A 21,760-nucleotide genomic window follows, 5' to 3' on the forward strand; every position below is an offset into this window, starting at 1 on the left:
TGTGGTAACGCAAAAAATATTTTTTGCAATAAAAAGCGTCTTTCAGTGTGTGACAGCTGCCAATCATAAAAATACGGGAAAAAACCCGCTATGAAAGTAAATCAACCCCCCTTCATCACCCCCTTAGTTAGGGAAAAATTAAAAAAATTTATTTATTTCCATTTTCCCATTAGGGCTAGGGTTAGGGCTACAGTTAGGGTTGGGGCTAAAGTTACAGTTAGGGTTTAGATTACATTTACAGTTGGGAATAGGGTTGGGATAAGGGTTAGGGGTGTGTCAGGGTTAGAGTTGTGGTTAGGGTTACCGTTGGGATTAGGGTTAGGGGTGTGTTTGGATTAGGGTTTCAGTTATAATTGGGGGGTTTCAACTGTTTAGGCACACCAGGGGCTCTCCAAACGCGACATGGCGTCCGATCTCAAATCCAGCCAATTCTGCGCTGAAATAGTAACATATGCAGTATCAGCGTACTCAGGACAAATAGGACAACAACTTTTGGGGTCCAATTTCTCCTGTTACCCTTGGGAAAATACAAAACTGGGGGCTAAAAAATAATTTTTCTGGGAAAAAGAAAGATTTTTTATTTTCACGGCTCTGCATTATAAACTGTAGTGAAACACTTGGGGGTTCAAAGTTCTCACAACACATCTAGATAAGTTCCCTGGGGGGTCTAGTTTCCAATATGGGGTCACTTGTGGGGGGTTTCTACTGTTTAGGTACATTAGGGGCTCTGCAAACGCAATGTGACGCCTGCAGACCATTCCATCTAAGTCTGCATTCCAAATGGCACTCCTTCCCTTCCGAGCCCTCCCATGCGCCCAAACGGTGGTTCCCCCCCACATATGGGGTATCAGTGTACTCAGGACAAATTGGACAACTACTTTTGGGGTCGAATATCTCCTCTTACCCTCGAGAAAATACAAAACTGGGGGCTAAAAAATAATTTTAGGGCAAAGTTTTTGTTTTTTTATTTTTGTAAGAGGGTGAACTGTAGTCCCACTGAGAGGGCACTAGGACCCTGTGGTTTTTGCCTGTTGCAGCAGAGGACAGACCTCCCAGAGACAATGTGTGCTGCGGGGTGGGGTCTAGTGTCTCGAGTGTAAAGTGAAAGTAGGAAGTGAGAGCTGAGCGAGAAAAGGCGGGAAGAAAAGGAGAAGCTGCTGTGAGATCTTAAAAAGAGACTGTGTGGATTTACTGCAAGTGTTTTTGGAGGAAAAGAAGCTTTTGAGAGACTTTTTGTTGCTAACGTTCCCCTGGAGAAGAGCTAACCTTTTGTTTAACTCTGAGAGAGACTTGTGTTGCTAACGTTTCCTGGAGAGGAGCTAACCCTTTATCTAAGAAAAGACGGAGACTTTGCTAAGAACCCAGTACGAATTTGGAAGTCTGTGGATTCCCTGTGCATTGAGTGGAGAAACAAGTCTGGACAGACTGCTGATACAGAGACGGACGGATTGTCGTGGAAGCATTCCTAGGAGCTACAGAAGCAGAGACTACATCGTGAGACCACCAACTAAGTCCCCGGCGTTTGGGCTCGGCATCGGCCGACAAGACAAGAGGAGCTTGCTGTAACTTATTGGCGCTGAAGATATGAACTGGCTGCAGCCTCTGCGGATTCCTGCCTGAGAGGAAATCCATCTCAGGATACGGTACCATAGTTATAGATACCCGGGTATCTCTGCTCAGAGTGTTAAATTGTTACTTTAGAGGTGTATCTTATATTAGCGTTGTGTAAGTTATACTCAATGTGCCATTCCAGGGGCTCCCTTAATAACACTACATTCAATTTACACTTGTTCCTGTTTTTAGTTGCATGTTAGGTAAATTTCTTACTAGTCTGTTGTAGTACACAGTTCTCAGGAGACCTTTGAGTGGCACAGTGATTTCAGCTGCTGCTGAATTAGTGTATCTTTGGGGTGCATCTGCCTTAATATTCTCCATATTACCTTGATTAATTTGCCTTTGAGTAAATACCGTTGGAGATTTCTGCCTTGGTCTTAGTTTGTGACTCACTGGATCTTATTCGGACCTCTGGTCATTACTTTTTTGGCGTAGTCGGCAGGATCCAGTGTTTGTCATGGACGAGGGCGAGGGTGGAAATGACCCCGCTGTATCCGCATCCTCCTCGGGGGTTGGGGTTCCCCTGGCAGCCGCTGCGACTCCGGGAGGGTATGTGCCTGTAGGAGCTTTACTTCAGCACATGCCGAAATACGATGGGCGCAATATGGCGTTGCAAGATTGGGCTGAGAGAATCCGGAGTATTCTGCGCATGTGTAATTTGACCCCCGCGTTACGCGCAGAGCTGGCATTAAATGCACTGGAGAGGACTTCGGGTGTACCCAGACGATTGAGCATGAGATTCCAACGGGGGATACTCCACCCATTAGAGAAAGATATCGTCAAATTCCTCCGGCGCTCTATCAAGAGGTGAAGAGCATGGTGGCCAGTATGCTGGACAACCAAGTGATCCGAGAGAGCCGGAGTCCCTGGGCGGCCCCTGTAGTCTTGGTCCGCAAGAAGGATGGGACACTCCGATTTTGTGTGGACTATCGGAAATTGAATGCCCACACCGTACGGGACGCATATCCTTTACCCCGTATTGAAGAATCCCTGTCGGCCCTGGGTCGGGCCAAGTATTTCTCAACGTTGGATTTGGCAAGCGGGTACTGGCAGGTCCCAATGGCTGAAAAAGATCGGGCCAAGACGGCGTTTGTCTTGCCAATGGGGCTCTTTGAGTTCAACCGGATGCCCTTTGGCCTCGCTACCGCCCCAGGAACCTTCCAACGCCTGATGGAACATTGCTTGGGCGATCTAAATTTTGAATCAGTCCTGATATATCTAGACGACATTGTGGTGTTCGGAACCTCATTTGAAGATCATCTGGAGAAGCTGCGTCAAGTTCTCCGGCGGCTCAAGAGCTACGGCCTGAAAATAAAGCCAAAAAAATGTCAACTGTTACGAAACCAGATTGAATATTTGGGGCATCTGGTGACCCCGGACGGGGTACTACCTTTAGCCAGTAAGATTAAGGCGGTACAAGAGTGGCCACCTCCTTGTGACCTGCGAGAAGTGCGGGCCTTCCTGGGCCTAGCAGGATACTATCGGCGGTTTGTGCCTAAATTCTCACAAGTGGTGAGTCCCTTGAATGAACTTTTGAGAGGGACAGCGCTGGGTACTCGAAATCGCCCCATTCCATGGGGGCCCCTACAGAAAAAGGCATTTGATGGAGTGAAAACCGCCCTAACGAGTGCCCCATTGCTGGCCTACGCCCGGTTTGACACCCCTTTTTTGTTGTATACCGATGGTAGTCTTCATGGGTTGGGGGCAGTACTAGCACAGGTGCAGGACGGCCGAGAACGAGTGATTTCTTATGGCAGCAGATCTTTAAGAGACTCCGAGCGAAATCCGGCTAACTACAGCTCATTCCGGCTGGAATTGCTGGCCCTGGTGTGGGCAATGACAGAACGCTTCGCCGAGTATCTAACAGGAGCTGAGGTGCTAGTCATGACAGATAACAACCCGCTAGCTCACTTAGAGAATGCAAAACTGGGGGCGTTGGAGCAGCGGTGGGTCGCCAGACTGGCCAAGTTCAATTACCGCATTAAATTTCGCTCTGGTCGAGAGAACGGCAATGCAGATGCATTGTCAAGGGTGCCCCTTGGGTCATCCGGGGAAGATGTTGACGAACAACTTGAGGATACTGAAACTCCAGCTTTGGGGCAGATACCTATCTTCCAAAGTGTGGTACAATCAAGTGGGGTGGCCACCGGGATGCCCTGTGTCCTGGGTAAAACACCCTCAGATTGGACAAGAGTCCAGGATGAGTGTCCGGACATTGCACTTGTGCGCCGTTGGGTACAAAACAAGGCCTGGCCCAGTGCAGAGGACAAGGCTCAGTTGTCCATGGAAGGAATGAAACTCCTTCGACAATGGGATAAATTGTGTGTGGAGCAAGGTCTTTTGTATCGTAAGGTGTACCTGCCATCGGAGCTGCAGCATCGGTACCAACTGATAATTCCTGTGGGGATGGGGCCAGTGGTCGCTCGTGAGGCGCATGAGAAGGGGGCCCATTTTGGAAGTGAAAAGACACTTCAGTGGTTGCAGCGAGTCCTCTACTGCCCTGAGTTGGGAGGGATGGTGGCCAACGCGTGTCGGCAGTGCCGAATTTGTGGGCTCAACAAAAGCCCTGAGCAGCGGGCTCCCACACAGTCTATTAAGACTTCAGCTCCACTGGAGCTACTCATGATTGACTACGTGTTGATAGGGTACTCTACGTCAGGGTACTCCTATTGCCTGGTGATGACAGATCACTTTACCAAGTATGCTGTAGCGGTGCCGACAAGAGATCAGACGGCCAAGTCGGCGGCTGAGGCAGTGTGCCGACATTTCTTCCAAGTGTTCGGGTGTCCGCAGAGAATACATTTAGATCAAGGGGCCTGCTTTCAGGGGACACTGATGAAAGAGTTGCACCAGCTCTATGGTATCGAGCAGTCGAGAACAACGCCTTACCACCCTCAGGGTAACAGGGCGTGTGAGCGTTTTAATCGGACCCTGTTGCAAATGTTGAGGTCCTTAGAGAGTCAGCAACAGACATGCTGGCCTGAGTATCTCCCCGAATTGATGTGGGCTTACAATAACAGGGTGCACAGTACTACTGGTTACTCACCACACATGTTGATGTTTGGTAGACCTGGCCGAGACATTGAGGATTTGAACATGCCAGATCCCTCCTCCGCCCCCCTTCGGACTGCATCCGAGTGGGTACGAGAGCATCGGCGGCGGTTGAGGGTGGTGCATCAGGTGGTGGGCGACCGCCTTTGACAGGTGGTCCATAAGGACACGCGACCTGTACAAACAGAGCTGTTCTCTCCGGGGGACAGAGTGTTGGTGAGGACAAAACGACGGTCAGGAAAGCTGAGTGACCGATGGGAGGCGATACCGTATCTGATAAAAAAAACAGGTGAACCCTGAGATTCCAGTGTACGAGGTCGAACCGGTGGGGACAGGGGGGCCAACCCGTAATTTGCATCGTAACATGTTACAACGGTGCTGGTTTGAAGATTCGGCGCTTACCCCCCTAGAGCCAGAGGCCATGTTCCAAGGGGCGGAAGCTCTGAATGATCTTGAGTTTGATGGTGTGCTTACTCCTGCGCCTGCTTATTTGCCCCCTGTGACCGATCTGGCCTCGGGTGATGAGAACGTTGGGGATATGGAGGATGTTGTTGAGGAGAGTGCATCAGGTCAACTGCTTGGTCCTGACGCTGTATCACAGGACATCGAGCCGCAGGAGGAGACAACTCCACTTACGCCCACTAACACGACCACGGAAGAGACTCTAGCTCCCTCTAAGGTCGCACCTGTTGATGTAGGACTCAGGAGAACTACACGATCTACGGCAGGAATACCGCCTCAGCGATATGCTCAAGATGAATTTGAGTGGGAAGGTATGTCGAGGACGCCAACCTCTAGTGGGGTGGCATGTAAGAGGGTGAACTGTAGTCCCACTGAGAGGGCACTAGGACCCTGTGGTTTTTGCCTATTGCAGCAGAGGACAGACCTCCCAGAGACAATGTGTGCTGCGGGGTGGGGTCTAGTGTCTCGAGTGTAAAGTGAAAGTAGGAAGTGAGAGCTGAGAGACAAAAGGCGGGAAGAAAAGGAGAAGCTGCTGTGAGATCTTAAAAAGAGACTGTGTGGATTTACTGCAAGTGTTTTTGGAGGAAAAGAAGCTTTTGAGAGACTTTTTGTTGCTAACGTTCCCCTGGAGAAGAGCTAACCTTTTGTTTAACTCTGAGAGAGACTTGTGTTGCTAACGTTTCCTGGAGAGGAGCTAACCCTTTATCTAAGAAAAGACGGAGACTTTGCTAAGAACCCAGTACGAATTTGGAAGTCTGTGGATTCCCTGTGCATTGAGTGGAGAAACAAGTCTGGACAGACTGCTGATACAGAGACGGACGGATTGTCGTGGAAGCATTCCTAGGAGCTACAGAAGCAGAGACTACATCGTGAGACCACCAACTAAGTCCCCGGCGTTTGGGCTCGGCATCGGCCGACAAGACAAGAGGAGCTTGCTGTAACTTATTGGCGCTGAAGATATGAACTGGCTGCAGCCTCTGCGGATTCCTGCCTGAGAGGAAATCCATCTCAGGATACGGTACCATAGTTATAGATACCCGGGTATCTCTGCTCAGAGTGTTAAATTGTTACTTTAGAGGTGTATCTTATATTAGCGTTGTGTAAGTTATACTCAATGTGCCATTCCAGGGGCTCCCTTAATAACACTACATTCAATTTACACTTGTTCCTGTTTTTAGTTGCATGTTAGGTAAATTTCTTACTAGTCTGTTGTAGTACACAGTTCTCAGGAGACCTTTGAGTGGCACAGTGATTTCAGCTGCTGCTGAATTAGTGTATCTTTGGGGTGCATCTGCCTTAATATTCTCCATATTACCTTGATTAATTTGCCTTTGAGTAAATACCGTTGGAGATTTCTGCCTTGGTCTTGGTTTGTGACTCACTGGATCTTATTCGGACCTCTGGTCATTACATTTTCACGGCTCTGCGTTACAAACTGTAGTGAAACACTTGGGGGTTCAAAGCTCTCACAACACATCTAGATGAGTTCCTTAGGGGGTCTAGTTTCCAAAATGGTGTCACTTATGGGGGGTTTCTACTGTTTAGGTACATTAGGGGCTCTGCAAACGCAATGTGACACCTGCAGACCATTCCATCTAAAGGTACCTTCACACTCAGCGACGCTGCAGCGATACCGACGTCGATCGCTGCAGCGTCGCTGTTTGGTCGCTGGAGAGCTGTCACACAGACAGCTCTCCAGCGACCAACGATGCCGGTAACCAGGGTAAACATCGGGTTACTAAGCGCAGGGCCACGCTTAGTAACCCGATGTTTACCCTGGTTACCAGCGTAAAAGTAAAAAAAAAATCTACATACTTACCTTCCGCTGTCTGTCCCCGGCGCTGTGCTTTCCTGCACTGACTGTGAGCACAGCGGCCGGAAAGCAGAGCGGTGAAGTCACCGCTGTGCTTTCCAGCTGGCCGGCGCTCACAGCCAGTGCAGAGAAGCACAGCGCCGGGGACAGACAGCGGAATGTAAGTATGTAGTGTTTGTTTTTTTTAACTTTTACGCTGGTAACCAGGGTAAACATCGGGTTACTAAGCGCGGCCCTGTGCTTAGTAACCCGATGTTTACCCTGGTTACCAGTGATGACATCGTTGAATCGGCGTCACACACGCAGATTCAGCGATGTCTGCAGGGAGTCCAGCGACGAAATAAAGTTCTGGACTTTCTGCAGCGACCAACAACATCACAGCAGGATCCTGATCGCTGCTGCCTGTCAAACTGAACGATATCGCTAGCCAGGACGCTGCAACGTCACGGATCGCTAGCGATATCGTTCAGTGTGACGGTACCTTAAGTCTGCATTCCAAATGGAGCTCCTTCCCTTCCGAGCCCTCCCATGTACCCAAACAGTGGTTCCCCCCCACATATGGGGTATCAGCGCACTCAGGACAAATTGGACAACAAATTTTGGGGTCCAATTCCTCCTGTTACCCTAAAATACAAAACAGCGACAGGCCCAAAACATCACTGCTCTAGAGGAGATCTGCATGGAGGAATGGGCCAACATACCAACAGTGTGTGCCAACCTTGTGAAGTCTTGCAGATAACGCTTGACCTCTGTCGTTTCCAACAAATGATATATAATAAAATATTGAGATGAACTTTTGTTAATGACCAAAAACTTATTTTCAACCGTAATTTGAAAAATAAATCTTGCCAAATCAGGCAAGTGATTTTCTGGATTTGTTTTCTCATTTTGACTCCTATAGTTGTGGTCTACCTATGTCAAATACAGGCCACTCATCTTTTTAAGTGGGAGAACTTGCAGTTGGTGGATGACTAAGTAATTTTTTTCCCCACTGTATGTAACATTGCTGCAATCCTGTAATATCTATGTTCATCAGTCCATAGTTATCATTGAATCAGCTTGTTTTGCATGTATCAGGTTTAGAAAGGTGAGGCGATTACCCTAATTAAAGGGGCAGTGTGGGCTCCTGCTAGTGATTAATGAAAGAGCAATTTAATTTTCCACACCAGAAACTTTTCTAAATGGTTATTGTAGGATAATTTGTAGCTTCCTGCATGTGAACCTCACAGAGGATGGGTATCTGAGCAGTCACCACGGCAGTTCCCAGGCTTCGCCTCAAGCTCATGGAGCAGACAGGGCCCCTGCAGTGGTATTGCTCCTGTTTATTTTGCCAGATGAGCGCTTTTGGGTGTTTTAATTTGCAAAAGGATCCCAGTTTTGGTCTAGAGTTACTCCTGATGAGGGCAGATCAGTATCACATATCAGATTCCAGCCCTGGATCAGGTGTCTCCTGCAGGAATGGCCATTGTTGTCCTCAACCCAGATGCCATGCAGCGACACATATAGAGTTTTTGGAGGAGGGTGTCCTAATATCAGATCCTCTAGTCCAAACTGTTTACACGCTGAAGTAGCAACAAGGAGGAGGAAACCATCCATAAAAAATGGTTTGTTCCTTGAAACCATCAGCAAGCAGGTTTCATTTTCACATTGAAAGGAATTATCAGCAAGTATTGGGGTGGGGATGCTGGTGTACTGTCACTTTAACTTTCATAGTGATGGTTTCCATTACCAAAGTAAGTATACAATATTTTTTCTCAGTAAAAATGTGAAAAATAATAAACGTATTTTACAAACACTGTAAGGGTCTGCAATTGTCCAGAACGGAGATCGGAGCCGCTAAGGCGGTGTACATACACACTTTATGACATTCAAAAATGATTTTTTTTTATTCAACCAGAAACCAAATCAGGAGGCGTTCCTTTTTGGGGAAGTTTTTCTTTACGGCATTTTTTTTGAAAATGTGAAGTGGAAAAAAATTCCAAAGATTCCTCATATGAACAGCAAAGCGGATTTCCAAAATCTTTTGAAGCATTTTTTTTTTTTAAGAGTTTGGAGCAGATCTGTTCAAAAAAACCTTCTAAAAAAAGTCAGCGTGCACAAACCCTGAGAGGTCTATTGGAGCAAAAATTTATCAGAAACTCACAACGCTTCAAAAAAATGAGTATCTGCTCCCAAATTTCAGCAAAAAGACTCGACCATCAGGAATCTGCCTGGGAAAGCCGTGGTGTGTACATGGCCTTAAGGTACCTTCACACTGAGAAACTTTCCAACGAGAACGACAACGATCCGTGACGTTGCAGCGTCCTGGATAGCTATCTCGTTGTGTTTGACACGCAGCAGCGATCTGGATCCTGATGGGACATCGCTGGTCGTAGCTGAAAGTCCAGAACTTTATTTGGTCGTCAGGTCGGCGTGATTCGTCATGTTTGACAGCAAAAGCAACGATGCCAGCAATGTTTTTCCATGGAGCGAACAACCAGCGAGAACGATAAGTGAGTCACTGGATCGCTCCTGCATCGTTCTGCTGTTACAGTGTTTGAGGTCTCCTAGCGACCTAACAGCGACGCTCCAGCGAGCGGCTCGTTGTCTATATCGCTGCAGCGTCGCTTAATGTGATGGTACCTTTAGTCTTCAGTAGCACAGCCACATCAGAGATGCTTGAAAAACTCCTCCTGTTCATTTCTTTGGTTCATATCAAGAGTTGTTTTCCCCAATCACGTTTCAAAAAAAATGTCATGAGCAAAAAAAAAAAAAGACAAAGCTCTGTCCTCATGGAATCAGCTCCAAACATCAAGTCAAAACGCTGCAAGATGTCATGTTGGAAAAATCTGCTTCAGAAACAGGTTTTTGGAGACTTTCACGTTTTCTTGCAGCCTTTTGGAGCTAAATTTAGAGTGGAAACGTATCTTCTCTTTTTATGAGATCAAAAGAAAAAATGTAAAAAAAAAAACCAACCCCTCGATGTCTGAGCAGTTAGGCCCTGTGCACACACAATCTTTTTGCTGCGTTTTCTGCACAGAAACTCAGTATCTCACTTCCTGCAGACTGGCGCAGCGCTCACTCCAGAGTACACGGCCACAGATTCATTAAGGCTACTTTCACACTAGCGTCGGAATCTCCCCGTCGCAATGCGTCGGGGAGAGATTCCGACGCTAGCGTTTAACACATTGCACAATGGAGGCAGCGGATGCATTTCTCCGGCGCATCCGCTGCCCCATTGTAAGGTGCGGGGAAGTGGGGGCAGAGTTCCGGCCGCGCATGCGCGGTCGGAAAAAGCGGTCCGTCAGGAGCAAAAAATGTTACATGTAGCGTTTTTTGCTCCCGACGGTCCGCAGAAGCACGACGCATCCGTCGCACGACGGATGCGACGTGTGGCAATCCGTCGCAATGCGTCGTCAATACAAGTCTATGGGGAAAAAACGCATCCTGCAAGCACTTTTGCAGGATGCGTTTTTTCTGCAAAACGACGCCTTGTGGCGGATTGCAGTTAACGCTAGTGTGAAAGTAGGGGCAGGGGCAGCTTGTGCTCCGTCTCCCCCGGGCAGGAGCAGCTTGTGCTCCGTCCCCCCTCGGCAGGGGCAGCTTGTGCTCCGGTCCCCCCCGGCAGGAGCAGTTCTGCAGGCATTTGCCCCCCTCCTCACCTCTCGCCCATCCCCGCTGTCTGAGACGTCTCCGCTCTCTAGTTGGGGAGTGTGGGCGGGGCTAAGCAAGTTCAAGTCCTCATCCCAAAATCCCGGCGCTCAGGCCACTCCCCCTCAGTACGGCGGCGGAGGAGGCAGAGGAGACCGGGCTGTCTACGGCGGAGGGCGGCAGCTCCGTGCACTCTTCCTTCACACCCTCATTTTAGGCGCCATGAGAGGCCCCTCACAGCTGTTGCCATGGTAACTGGAGGGCTGCTACAGGCCGGAGACAGACTGCTGACCCTGCGTGGTCTCTGAAGGAAAAAAAAGACTTATCACCGACATTGTGAGGAGGCTGCAGAGCCGCCAGGATGGAGGACGGCTTCTCCAGCTACAGCAGCCTGTACGACACCACCTCCCTGCTCCAGTTCTGTAACGGTGAGTCAGTGGAACTACACATCCCAGCGTGCCACTGCACCCCAGCAGCGCTCTATCCACAGCCGGCGCCACTGGAGCATGCTGGGAACTGTGGTTCTTTAACAAGTCTGTAAATGATATATATATTTTTTTTTCTTTCTGTTGCCATGTGGTACTACGTATCCCAGCAGGCATTAGGGGAGCTTGCTGGGTATTAAAGCTGGTAACCCTTTACATATTCTCTGTATGAGATGTGAGCTTTTAGGACTACTGATCCCAGCCTGCCTGATCAGGTCATGCTGGCATTTGTAGTTCAGGGTTTTATTATTTTTTGCATTTGTGTCCATTGTTACTTGCAGTTTTTCAGCTTTCTAGCAGACTTTGTTTCAGTTCTCCTCTGCTGCCTGTCAGGGAATGGAGACTGGATATCTGTGACAGCTGAGGGTTTGTTACACTTAGGCTGCCGTCACACTAGCAGTATTTGGTCAGTATTTTACATCAGTATTTGTAGCCAAAACCAGGAGTGGAACAAATAGAGGAAAAGTATAATAGAAACATATGCACCACTTCTGCATTTATCACCCACTCCTGGTTTTGGCTACAAATACTGAGGTAAAATACTGACCAAATACTGCTAGTGTGATGGCAGGCTTAGCCTGGATGATGTCCTGGTGGGGCACGCTGGGACTTTTAGTACTACACCATACCAGGGTTATGTCTGCCTTCTTTATGGTGTCAGCAGCATTTCTGAGAGCATGTAATGGGGCGCAGATAATGGCTGGTGGCTCAGCAGTGCCCTGATCTGGCTCACCCTGGCGCCTTGAAGCATTGCAGTTTGTACACCCGGGGGCGCTCCTGGACCCACTCCTCAGTTTCTGATCTAGTCTGAACAGAAGAATAGATTTGAAGTGGTTGTCCAGGATTAGATGTGCATGTCTGCTTTATTTCAGAACCAGCGCCACCACTGACTATGGTTTGCATCTGGTATTGCAGCTCGGTCTCAGTGACGCGATTGCATCTGAGCTGTAATACCAGGCACAACCCATGGTCAAGGATGGCGCTCTTTCTTAAAGAAAGCCTTGTTTTTTTTAATCCTGGATAACCCTTTTAAGACCGGATTTTCACCTGATGTTTGTGTGCTTTACAGCCACAAAACTGCCTGAAATGGGGACTTTCCTTTCAAAGCAAGTACAGTTCTTCCTTGCTGACCCCAAGGGTAACAATGTGATCCCTCCTGACCAATCAGCAGGCAGGATTGTGGTACATGATAATAAACATTTTGGGGGCCATTCTATAGTCGCAGTAGCACCACAGCCTCCATTTAAAGGAATATGCCAGGTAAAACGTCCAGCCGCCTGACTTCAGTTCTGGGGGTCTCATGCTCCATAGAACACATTGGTGTGCCCCCCACCAGCTGATTGCCGCCCTATGCCATCCTGCACTGTCCTCCATCCTGAAACTTCATCTTCCTCCATCCTGTGACTCTTCCATTGAGTTTTATGGAAAGAGCAAGTGTCCTCTCGATCCTCCCCCTGGCATCACAGTGGTCCCACCCTGGCAGCGTGTTTGATGCCAGTGTGTGGGCTCCGTGCATGAAAGTGATTGCATTTGTTGGTAAACTTCGGCTCAATAGCAGACTATGATCCTTTGGCAGGAGCGGCAGCGGGCATTGTGTAATAATTAATATTGTCAGCCAGTGACTGGAAACGGGGGAATCTGCTTTCACTTTGTGCCAGGATTGTGCATGGTTTGCTGGGAAATCGCAGCGCAGACTGTACGTCTCTGTAGATCTGACTGATGGCGGCTGTCACCCATTTATGATGTGACGTTATCGCCGCGCCTGTCAGATATCTCGGTGTTAATATCATGCAGCGCGTCAGTGTGTGCAGAATGTGAGCCATTAGCAGCACAGGCCCTGGCGTCAGTCCTGGCATTACAGGGACTGTGGATGGTCAATGATTAACTCTCATCTGTGGAAATGACAGACCAGGCGCCTGACTATATGGAGCCTGGAAGGACGGCTGTGGCTAGGCCAGTGTACCCCTGTAAGGGCTCGTCTGCCCCTCAACTGCTGCTCATGGCGATATGATGTGAAGTTTCCATAGTCCAGCGTCCAATGTTTGGACTATGAATCCCGTATTTGCTTCCTTGCCATAGTCTATCCAGGAACGGCGACATACAGCCGCTTGGTGGCGTTTCTGGGGTCAGGTCATGTGTCCACCGCTCACACATTGGGTTATCATCGTCCTGGACTCCCACGGCCTTCCCTGAGGGCGCCTGTTACCCAATTCGAAGCTGATTCTCCCATCAGAATCAATGTAGAGTTGACGGTACTGGTCTGCGGCTCTATTAATGGCCGTGGGACTTGGGTCTCCTTCACTTGTCCGTTTCTCTCATGTACGAGGAAAAACTGTCCGATTATTTCCATAGGCTTACTCCAACTCTTGGACCAAAACTGAACATGTTCTTGTGATTTTCTGTGGACTGCACAGTCCGGAAAATCATGGACATGTGAACGGCCATATAGAATATCACAGTTACGAATGCTATCCCTGAAAGCCATGGCTTCATATCCGAAAAATGGGCGTCCAAGCCCATTTTTGGGAAAGAACAGTGGTAATTCCCCTTTCGTGTCCCAAAGGGAAACTTTTTTTTTTTTTTTTGTACAGTATCAAGGGCAGAATATTGACTGCTGTTAATGAATGTCCTTATTCTGCAGACAGGATCTAGCTTTCTTCCATTTATTATTGGTTTACTGCTTTGATGGGGTTTTCTCCCTTGTGATGTCCTTGGGCAGGGTCGTCCGTCCGTCCGTCCATCCATGCTGTGCCTGGTTATCTATCTGATCTTCCTCCATAGCTCATGTCTCTTCCAGCCCAGGGCGTTGGTAAAGGAGATGCGGAGTCCGCGTGGGAAAGTTTATCCAACTCCTTCCTGTGAATGTAGCCAGGACTCCAGCGACTCTGCCGGCCGCCTTTTACTGGGATTAGGAGGTAGGGGCGACTTCGTATTGGAAAAAAGGGGGGAACCGCACTGTGTATTGTCCTACCGGCTATAAGATGCCTTTTGTCGCCAGAGAAAGGCACTGTCTTTAATTGGAGTTGAGGTTGAGGGAGCGGCGGACACTGGGATGCCGAGTGAACAAACCAGTTTGATTAACCGTTTAGGCCACAGGAATGGGCTGCTGTTTGTGATGGCAGTGACGTATGACACATTGGAAGGCGTCTGGGGCCCATATATAGAACAGGCTTAGTGGATGTCAGTTATATTCTGGGAAATTAATAGTGCTGCATGTTTTCATTTTAAGGCTGCCGTCACACTAGCAGTATTTGGTCAGTATTTTACCTCAGTATTTGTAGCCAAAACCAGGAGTGGGTGATAAATACAGAAGTGGTGCATATGTTTCTATTATACTTTTCCTCTATTTGTTCCCCTCCTGGTTTTGGCTACAAATACTGATGTAAAATACTGACCAAATACTGACAGTGTGACGGCAGCCTAAGGCTGTAGAAATCGCCCCCCTCCTCCCCCCAAAAAAACCCCAATAGCCGAGTACTGTCTGCTGTTGGGCAGTAGAAATGCCGATCTTCTGAAGGTCCTGTTTGGTTCTGGGTCTCTTTGACCACATAAACTTTAGTAAAAGTTTTTACAACTTTCTAACAGACTTTTAATTCAACTCCCTGCTAATTGGAAGAATTCTGACTGAATGGAAGCAATCATCCAGAAACTTGAGAAGTTGTCTATGTCTGCTGCTTCTCGGAGCTGAAACTTTGTAACAAGGGTATCCAATTCGCGGTTTTTTTCGGGTTTTTCCGCATCATGTGCACTGCGGTTTTTGTTTTCCATAGGGTAACATTGTACTGTACCCTGCATGGAAAACAGCTGCGGACCCGCAGCGGCAAAATTGCCGCGGTTCCGCAGTAAAAACCGCATAGTGTGAACATGGCCTAAGACAGATGTCAATAACCGATCCATGGATTCTACCAGAAATTCCGGACCTGCTTTCCCAGGGTCCAATATGCCACTCTCAGGTGAAGGGCTTCCATCTTGCAGCCTGGAATTTGAGAGGGCATTACTGAGGCAGGGGTTTTCACCAGGGTTAGTCTCCACCTTGTTGAAAAGTAGAAAACCATTCACATCAAGAATTTATGGTAGAACATGGAAAAAGTTTCTGGATTTTTCAGGGCAACCTTTGGGGGACGAGGCTCCTGTAGGTACTATTTTAGAGTTTTTACAAATGGGTTTACAACTAGGGTTGGCAACTAATAGCTCAAAGTACAAGTGTCGGCATTAGGAGCCTTGTATAATTGTAATCTGGCCTCCGATAGGTGGGTGTCCCGCTTTATAAAATCTTGTAGTAGGTCTAGACCAGTGGTAATTCAGAGGGTTCCCCCGTGGGATTTGAATCTGGTGTTAGAGGCTCTAACTAGAAGTCCATTTGAGCCTTTACAGGAATCATCGGTAAAAGTACTCACGCTTAAAACAGTGCTTCTGGTAGCGTTGACATCAGCCCGTAGGGTGAGTGACTTGCAAGCCCTGTCTATTTCCCCTCCTTACAGGCAAATATTTGACGACAGAGTAGTACTCAGACCAGATCGGGCGTATCTGCCGAAAGTGGTACTTAAGTTCCATAGGAGTCAAGAAATTGTATTACCCTCTTTTTGTGATAATCCTAAGAACCCAGGGGAAGAAAAATTTCATACACTGGATGTAAGAAGAGCTATTTTGCAGTACATATCTTTGACCAGTCAGTGGAGGAAGGATCAGTCCCTATTTGTAGCTTTCCAGGGTAGCAGGAAGGGATATGGGGTATCCAAAGGTACTATTGCTAGGTGGATTAGGTAGGCTATTACCTTATCCTATGCTTCCTGTGGTTCCCTGATCCCTGAAGGAATCAAGGCTCACTCTACCAGGCCTGTGGCTACTTCCTGGGCAGAAAAAGCAGAGGTATCGCTTGATCAAATTTGTAAGGTCGCTACGTGGTCCTCACCGTCTACCTTCTTTAGACACTACCCACTAGATCTATCCTCCTCAACTGACCTTACCTTTAGTAGAAGGGTGCTACAAGCGGTGGTCCCTCCCTAAGCTGTTTCTTTCTCCAAAAATCTCTCACGTGTGCTGTCATGGGAGACAGGAAAACACCAAGGTTACTTACCGGTAGCCGTTTTTTCCGGAGCCCATGACAGCACCTGTATATTCCCTCCCTTCTTTTTCACCCTTTGGTGCGCACTTTTAGCTGGGTGTTTTTTGGTATTATTATAATGTGGTGGTAGATTGCCATGTGTACTAACCAAGGGGGCCTCTCATGCTCTGAAAAACCAACTGATGCGAGGGAGAGGTACCGCCCTTTTATTTCAGTAGGTTTCCTGTCCCGACTGGGCGGATCCCTCTCTCAGGTGTGCTGTCATGGGCTCTGGAAAAACCGGCTACCGGTAAGTAACCTTGGTGTTTTTAAAAGCTGTTATAGCGTCGGCCATTACTACCTTTTGTGGTCGGCATTTCACAGTCTGACTGCTGTAACTGTTGGGGTATGTGCACACGTTGCGGATTTGCCTGTGGAATTTTCTGTGCGGATTCTGCATCTCTTGGCAGAAAACGCAGGTCACAATTTGCACATTTTTTTGTGCGTTTTTTCCTGTGGATTTGCTGCAGATTTTGTGTGGATTTCATGCGTTTTTACCCCTGCGTTTTCCTATAATGGAATGGGTGCAGAAACGCACAAAGAATTGACATGGTCCTTTTTTTAATCTGCTGTGGATTCCGTGCGGAATTTTCCGCACCATTAGCACAGCATTTTTATTTTCCCATTGATTTACATTGTACTGTAAATCACATGTGGTTCTGCAGCATTTCTGCACAGAAAAAACGCTGCGGATCCGCAGTAAATCTGCAACGTGTGCACATAGCCTAAAGAACCCTTTCCTATTTAGCTCCCAAAATCGTCTTTCTTCCACCTGTAATGAGTTGCTCCTAGACCTTAGTATGGTCCTTGGAAAGAATAAGTATAAGGTGGATATTTTTTTAAAATTTTTTTGAGTATGAGGAAATTGGAGTGATTATTCTGATCAGAGTGTGGTTTGAGTGTCATCTGATTTTTCTCGTACATGATGAAATTAAAAATTAAATAAATAAATAATCTACCTTCAGTCTGTGAAAAATAGACCTAAAACGAGTGCAGTCCAATTTTTGTCACACAGATGTGTCTCCCAATTTTTTTTTTTCCCCACGGGCCACTTGGTCCAAATAAAAAAAGAGAAGATGCTCCTATTCTGGCACTTAGCCTCTCTCTTCCCACTGCCCTGTGGCATTGGCATATGGGGTAATAAGGGGTTAATGTGACCTTGCTATTGTAAGGTGACATTATGCCTGGTTAATAACGGAGAGGTGTCAATAAGACACCCATCCATTATTAATCTAATAGTAGGAATGGGTTAAAAACACACACATTAAGAATAAAGTATTTTATTGAAAGAAAGAAACAAACACACAGGTTTGTAATATCTTTATTGTACGCTCAATCCAAAGCGAAGCCCTCACTCTTCTGTAAAAAAACAAAATAAAAAACAATATCCCATACCTGTCCACCGTACAGTCAAGTACCTCGCTGTAAATCCTGCTAATACGGCCGCTCCCGGCTGTAAAAGACTGGGGAATGAATGAAATGCAGGGAATGGAGCTTCTGTGATTAGCGGTGCCGTCACCGAAGCTCTGTCCCCTGGCGGCATGAACTCATATGAACTGTAGCGTGGGAAAGTTTCTGGATATTTTCCCAATCTACAGGTCATGAGTTCATGCCGCCAGGGGGGTGGAGCTTCGGTGACGGCACCGCTAATCACAGAAGCTCCATTCCCTGCATTTCATTCCTGCCAGTCGTTCCTCATCCATAATCTCTTCTTATCATTAGTAGCATGTGTCATGTCACAGATTATTTTGTGTTGGGCCTATTAATCCAAAGAGGAGTCGGGGATTCCAGCAGGTGGGAGGCAGTGTGCAGGGCTCCCGTCCGGCAGCCACAAAATCCTTTGCAAATCGATATGCTCTGTTTTCTGCTCAGAGGAGTAATATAAATGTAACAAACCCTCAGCTGTGAGAAGTACTAGGTCTGTACAGTTTTGCTGTCTTTGGACGTTTCCATTCATTATCCGCATACTATATTATGCTGACCCGTTGAGATGAGCTCTGTGCTGCTTTGGTGTTTGATGGCCATTATGTTATGATGGATGGTCCCGCTGACCACCCACATCAGTCAGATGCATAAATCAGCAGAAAGCAATCAGCTGATGTCAGAGCCTATTACCTAATTGCTGCCGGGAGTGCTCTGTATGTATGTGCTGTGTAGTATAGAAATGTCCCCATCTAATAAGACACATCCCAGTATTTGCTTTCCATGGCAGCCTCTGGATGCAGGACCTTGCGCAATACCCACTGGAGTTCAGTTTCACTGGTGGATGCTGCAGGTATAGGATTTCTTCTATGGAAAACTGACCCGAGCTATTTTAATCATGAATGCGGGCCGTGCCAGGCTTCACTCAGGTTGTCTTCTATGGAGGAAGCTGAGACGTGAGGAGCTGTTGATAGGGTCCTGTCGATAATTTCGGTGCTCTCTGATTGCATCTTTTGTGAGTTTTTCTGCACCTTCCATTGACTAATATTACCAGTGATAATTTGCAATATTGCACTGCCGTCCTCTGGGATCTGACTGTGCCGTACTTGTGTCAGTGCCATTACCTAGAGCCTGGACTTCAGCTTTCTCTACCAGCCAGAGATATGTAGGGATCACTGTAGTCCCGGTGTGCTATCCATGTCGGCAGCAGCACGGCTCTGTAGAAGAAGCGTGGCAAACAGTCCCCATATCTCAGCTTCTTCTCTCTGCAAGTGTCACATTGGTAGAGTCGGAGATTGAATTTGGCTACATTCAGATTTTGACATTGCTAATGGCATCTAGAGGTGGCCTTATACATATTATTGGTGGCTACTATTATGTTAAAGGGGTAGACAAATTTTTGTTACCTTATCTAAATTTTAGGCTAAAAATTTTTTTTTTTTTTTGCAATTTTGTGTCGCTCTATTGCTGGATGGAGAATGGGTTAACTGAGGATCCATCAGTGAGCTCTTTCTGACAGCTCAATGGGAGATATTGTAACTAATCTTATCCATCTTTTTTTTATGCTCCTCTCTGCTGATGGATGACCACAGACCACATCAAAGTTGAATGCGCCAGGAAGCAATGAGCCGGTAACAGCCAAACGGTGTAACATTTTAATGAATCTGAATGGCCAAAAATGATGTCTCTTGATCAGACATTTATGACTGCATTTTGGCTATGTTGTTTATTGCAGTCTATGTCCAAAAATTCTGCCTCCTGGCCTTTCTATCTCTGCTCTGTCCTTCCTTCATGCTTTACACTGCAGCTGTTCTTATTCAGAAATATCCAGGCACAGGATCAATTTTTTTTTATTTATTTCAACTGAAAAATGATTACGATACATTTTGTGTCAAATTAAAGGAAAGCTGCCATGTTTTTATGTAAAAAAAAAAAATGTTAAATTCCTTATTTTTATAAAATATTTTCAAGTGCACAGTATTTATATTTTGGGTTTTTATTTATACATTTTTTTTGTAGCCACTGGGGGCTGCCACTTTGCTTTGCAGGAGTGTAAGAGTCGCTGCACGTCTAACCATGGCCTCTGACGTCTTGGGTAAGATGAGTAGTGGCGGACGGGTGTATTGATTACCGTAGATGAGAGCACCACTCTCCATTATTACTGTGCAGTCCGCAGACGGGAGATAACTCTGGGACTGACATGATGATGAGTTTCCAGCCTCTTGGAGGATCGGACGTTATTCCAGCAGTGGCTCTGGTCCTTTTAGGGGTCCTCGTCCTGCTGCGGGTCCTACTCCTGCCTTTTCTGGATGCAGGACCCCTGTCTTCTGGACATATGCAGCCCTGCGATTCGTCGCACTTGACCCGCGTCGTCCGGTTGTGCCCTCTTATTTATTGCCAAGTTGTAGAACTCAAACACGTCAGTGAAAACCATGAGCAGCTCTCATGCCGACCTTGCCAAACGTTACCATTCCCGCCCCCGTCAGGGCTCCTGTGGGCACCTGATGGTGATGCATTTCCACCGGTTTACGGTCCACATTGGAGAATTTGATTTCTGTACACCCTGCACATGGAGGTAATGGAGAACATAGCAAACATCCTAGTCCTGCTTACACAGCTTGGGGGTTTGTTACATTGCAGGTGGGCTTTCATTCCCTCCTATAGTATGGCTGCACTGCCTGCGCCACGGCATTGTAGGCTTCTTGTCCCTGCTGGGCACAGTTCCTGCCTTAGCTCTTCACTACACTGATACATTGTAACAAACCCATGAGCTGTCTGTCAGCAGCACTAATTCAGGGCAAGCCACTGAATGGAAACAGGAACATTTCTATTCCATGACAACAAGCAGAAATCTTAACAATGAGGATGATTTGAAATGCAGAGTATGAGAAGCCCATCATCCGCACTGAATCCTCTCTCTCCATCTAGGCTTGGTGGTGCTGAAGCATAGCCTCCGTATATTTCCCTCCAGTCTTGCCAAGCTTTGGTGGGCAGCTATGGAGTTAGCTCTTGGCACGAGCGCTGGCGTCCTGGTATAAGGGGATTGGAGCGCTCGTCTTCTGCTCCGCAGCCAAATAGTTTATCTATAATGATGCGGTAAAAGTGATCAGCAGTGCGCCTCCAGCAGCACAGTAAGACGTGCCAGTGTGTGTCTGTGAGGAGATACCAGCTTCTGCCAACCCTACCAGACCTATAACGTGATAATCGTGCCCAACTGACTTTTTTGTTTTTTGTTCTTCTTTATGACCCAGATATGTTACTTTTTCAGATGAGTTCAGTGTGGCACCATTAGATTGTGTATATGAAGTATCGCCCGACTCTGCGGCATCACTGGGCTGTTTCCGTATCTCCCGGTGTCTGTAATGGAAAGAGGTGTGCTCCCGCACCTCTATGTCTCTGTTGAAAGTGGGCAACCTGACGCCTTTGGAGGTTGACGCCTTTGGAGGTGATGCCATGTTCCAGCAGCTAGACATAAGAGTGAAAAACGTAAAAATATATTGTGCCGTACCAAACTTTGCATGGCTCATGTGACTTGGTCATCTGTCCATATGGTCAGTTAGGGATTGTGGGCGGCATAGAAGAGGGTCCTCCTGACTCTTTGCCGTAGGAGTTTGAATAGGCAGCATGTAATACTACATCTTCTGTGCCATGGTCTCTGGCACATCAGCTGATTGCCCTGGTGGCTTTGTCCAGTTTCACATTAACGCAAAATTACATTTTTCCATCCATTGCTGCCATGTTAAAATTCAAGAATTATGTATGACCCCCGTACACATTACATAATCGGTGAAGTGACAGGCCGGCATGTGTGTTCCCAGCATGCACACATGGAGTGAATACCGCCTATGGCTCCCTGTAACATATCGCCATCCACCGAAGCCGAATTCCTCCTGTTCTATACATAGTACAGCTTGTTCTTCTTGCTCTGGTTCAGTGACACAGGGGATGGATGAGTAAATCGCTCCATTCTCTCCGCTGCTGGAAAACTTGAATTTGGACACAGATCATAAGGCAGATTCTCATGTCTCCATTCATCATCCATGACTGTTTAGCGGGGGAGGCTTGTAAAAGGATTTCTGTACACGAAGGTCATGGCTGAGTATGGGATCTGACGGGAGATCTCATTGGAGCTCTCAGTGGCCTATTACCTCACCTTTAATCTGGCATCCGATCATCCAG

General features: G+C 47.3%; 1 protein-coding gene across 5 annotated transcripts in view; it reads left to right on the forward strand.

Annotated features, from left to right (window-relative positions):
- The window catches only part of EML1 (EMAP like 1), a 161,548-nt gene that overhangs the window by 82,415 nt on the left and 57,373 nt on the right, over positions 1 to 21,760 (forward strand). For 2 of the 5 annotated variants that reach the window (XM_069738279.1, XM_069738306.1), the window contains exon 1: positions 10,698 to 10,998. The exons of the other annotated variants lie outside the window; for them this stretch is intronic. In XM_069738279.1, the coding sequence (XP_069594380.1) occupies positions 10,932 to 10,998 (67 nt within the window). In that variant the 5' untranslated portion in view covers positions 10,698 to 10,931. Of the gene's footprint in view, positions 1 to 10,697; positions 10,999 to 21,760 lie in introns of those variants that run through there. 5 annotated transcript variants of the gene reach the window in all.

This window comes from Ranitomeya imitator, chromosome 1, assembly GCF_032444005.1.
Source record: "Ranitomeya imitator isolate aRanImi1 chromosome 1, aRanImi1.pri, whole genome shotgun sequence".
NCBI lineage: Eukaryota > Metazoa > Chordata > Amphibia > Anura > Dendrobatidae > Ranitomeya > Ranitomeya imitator.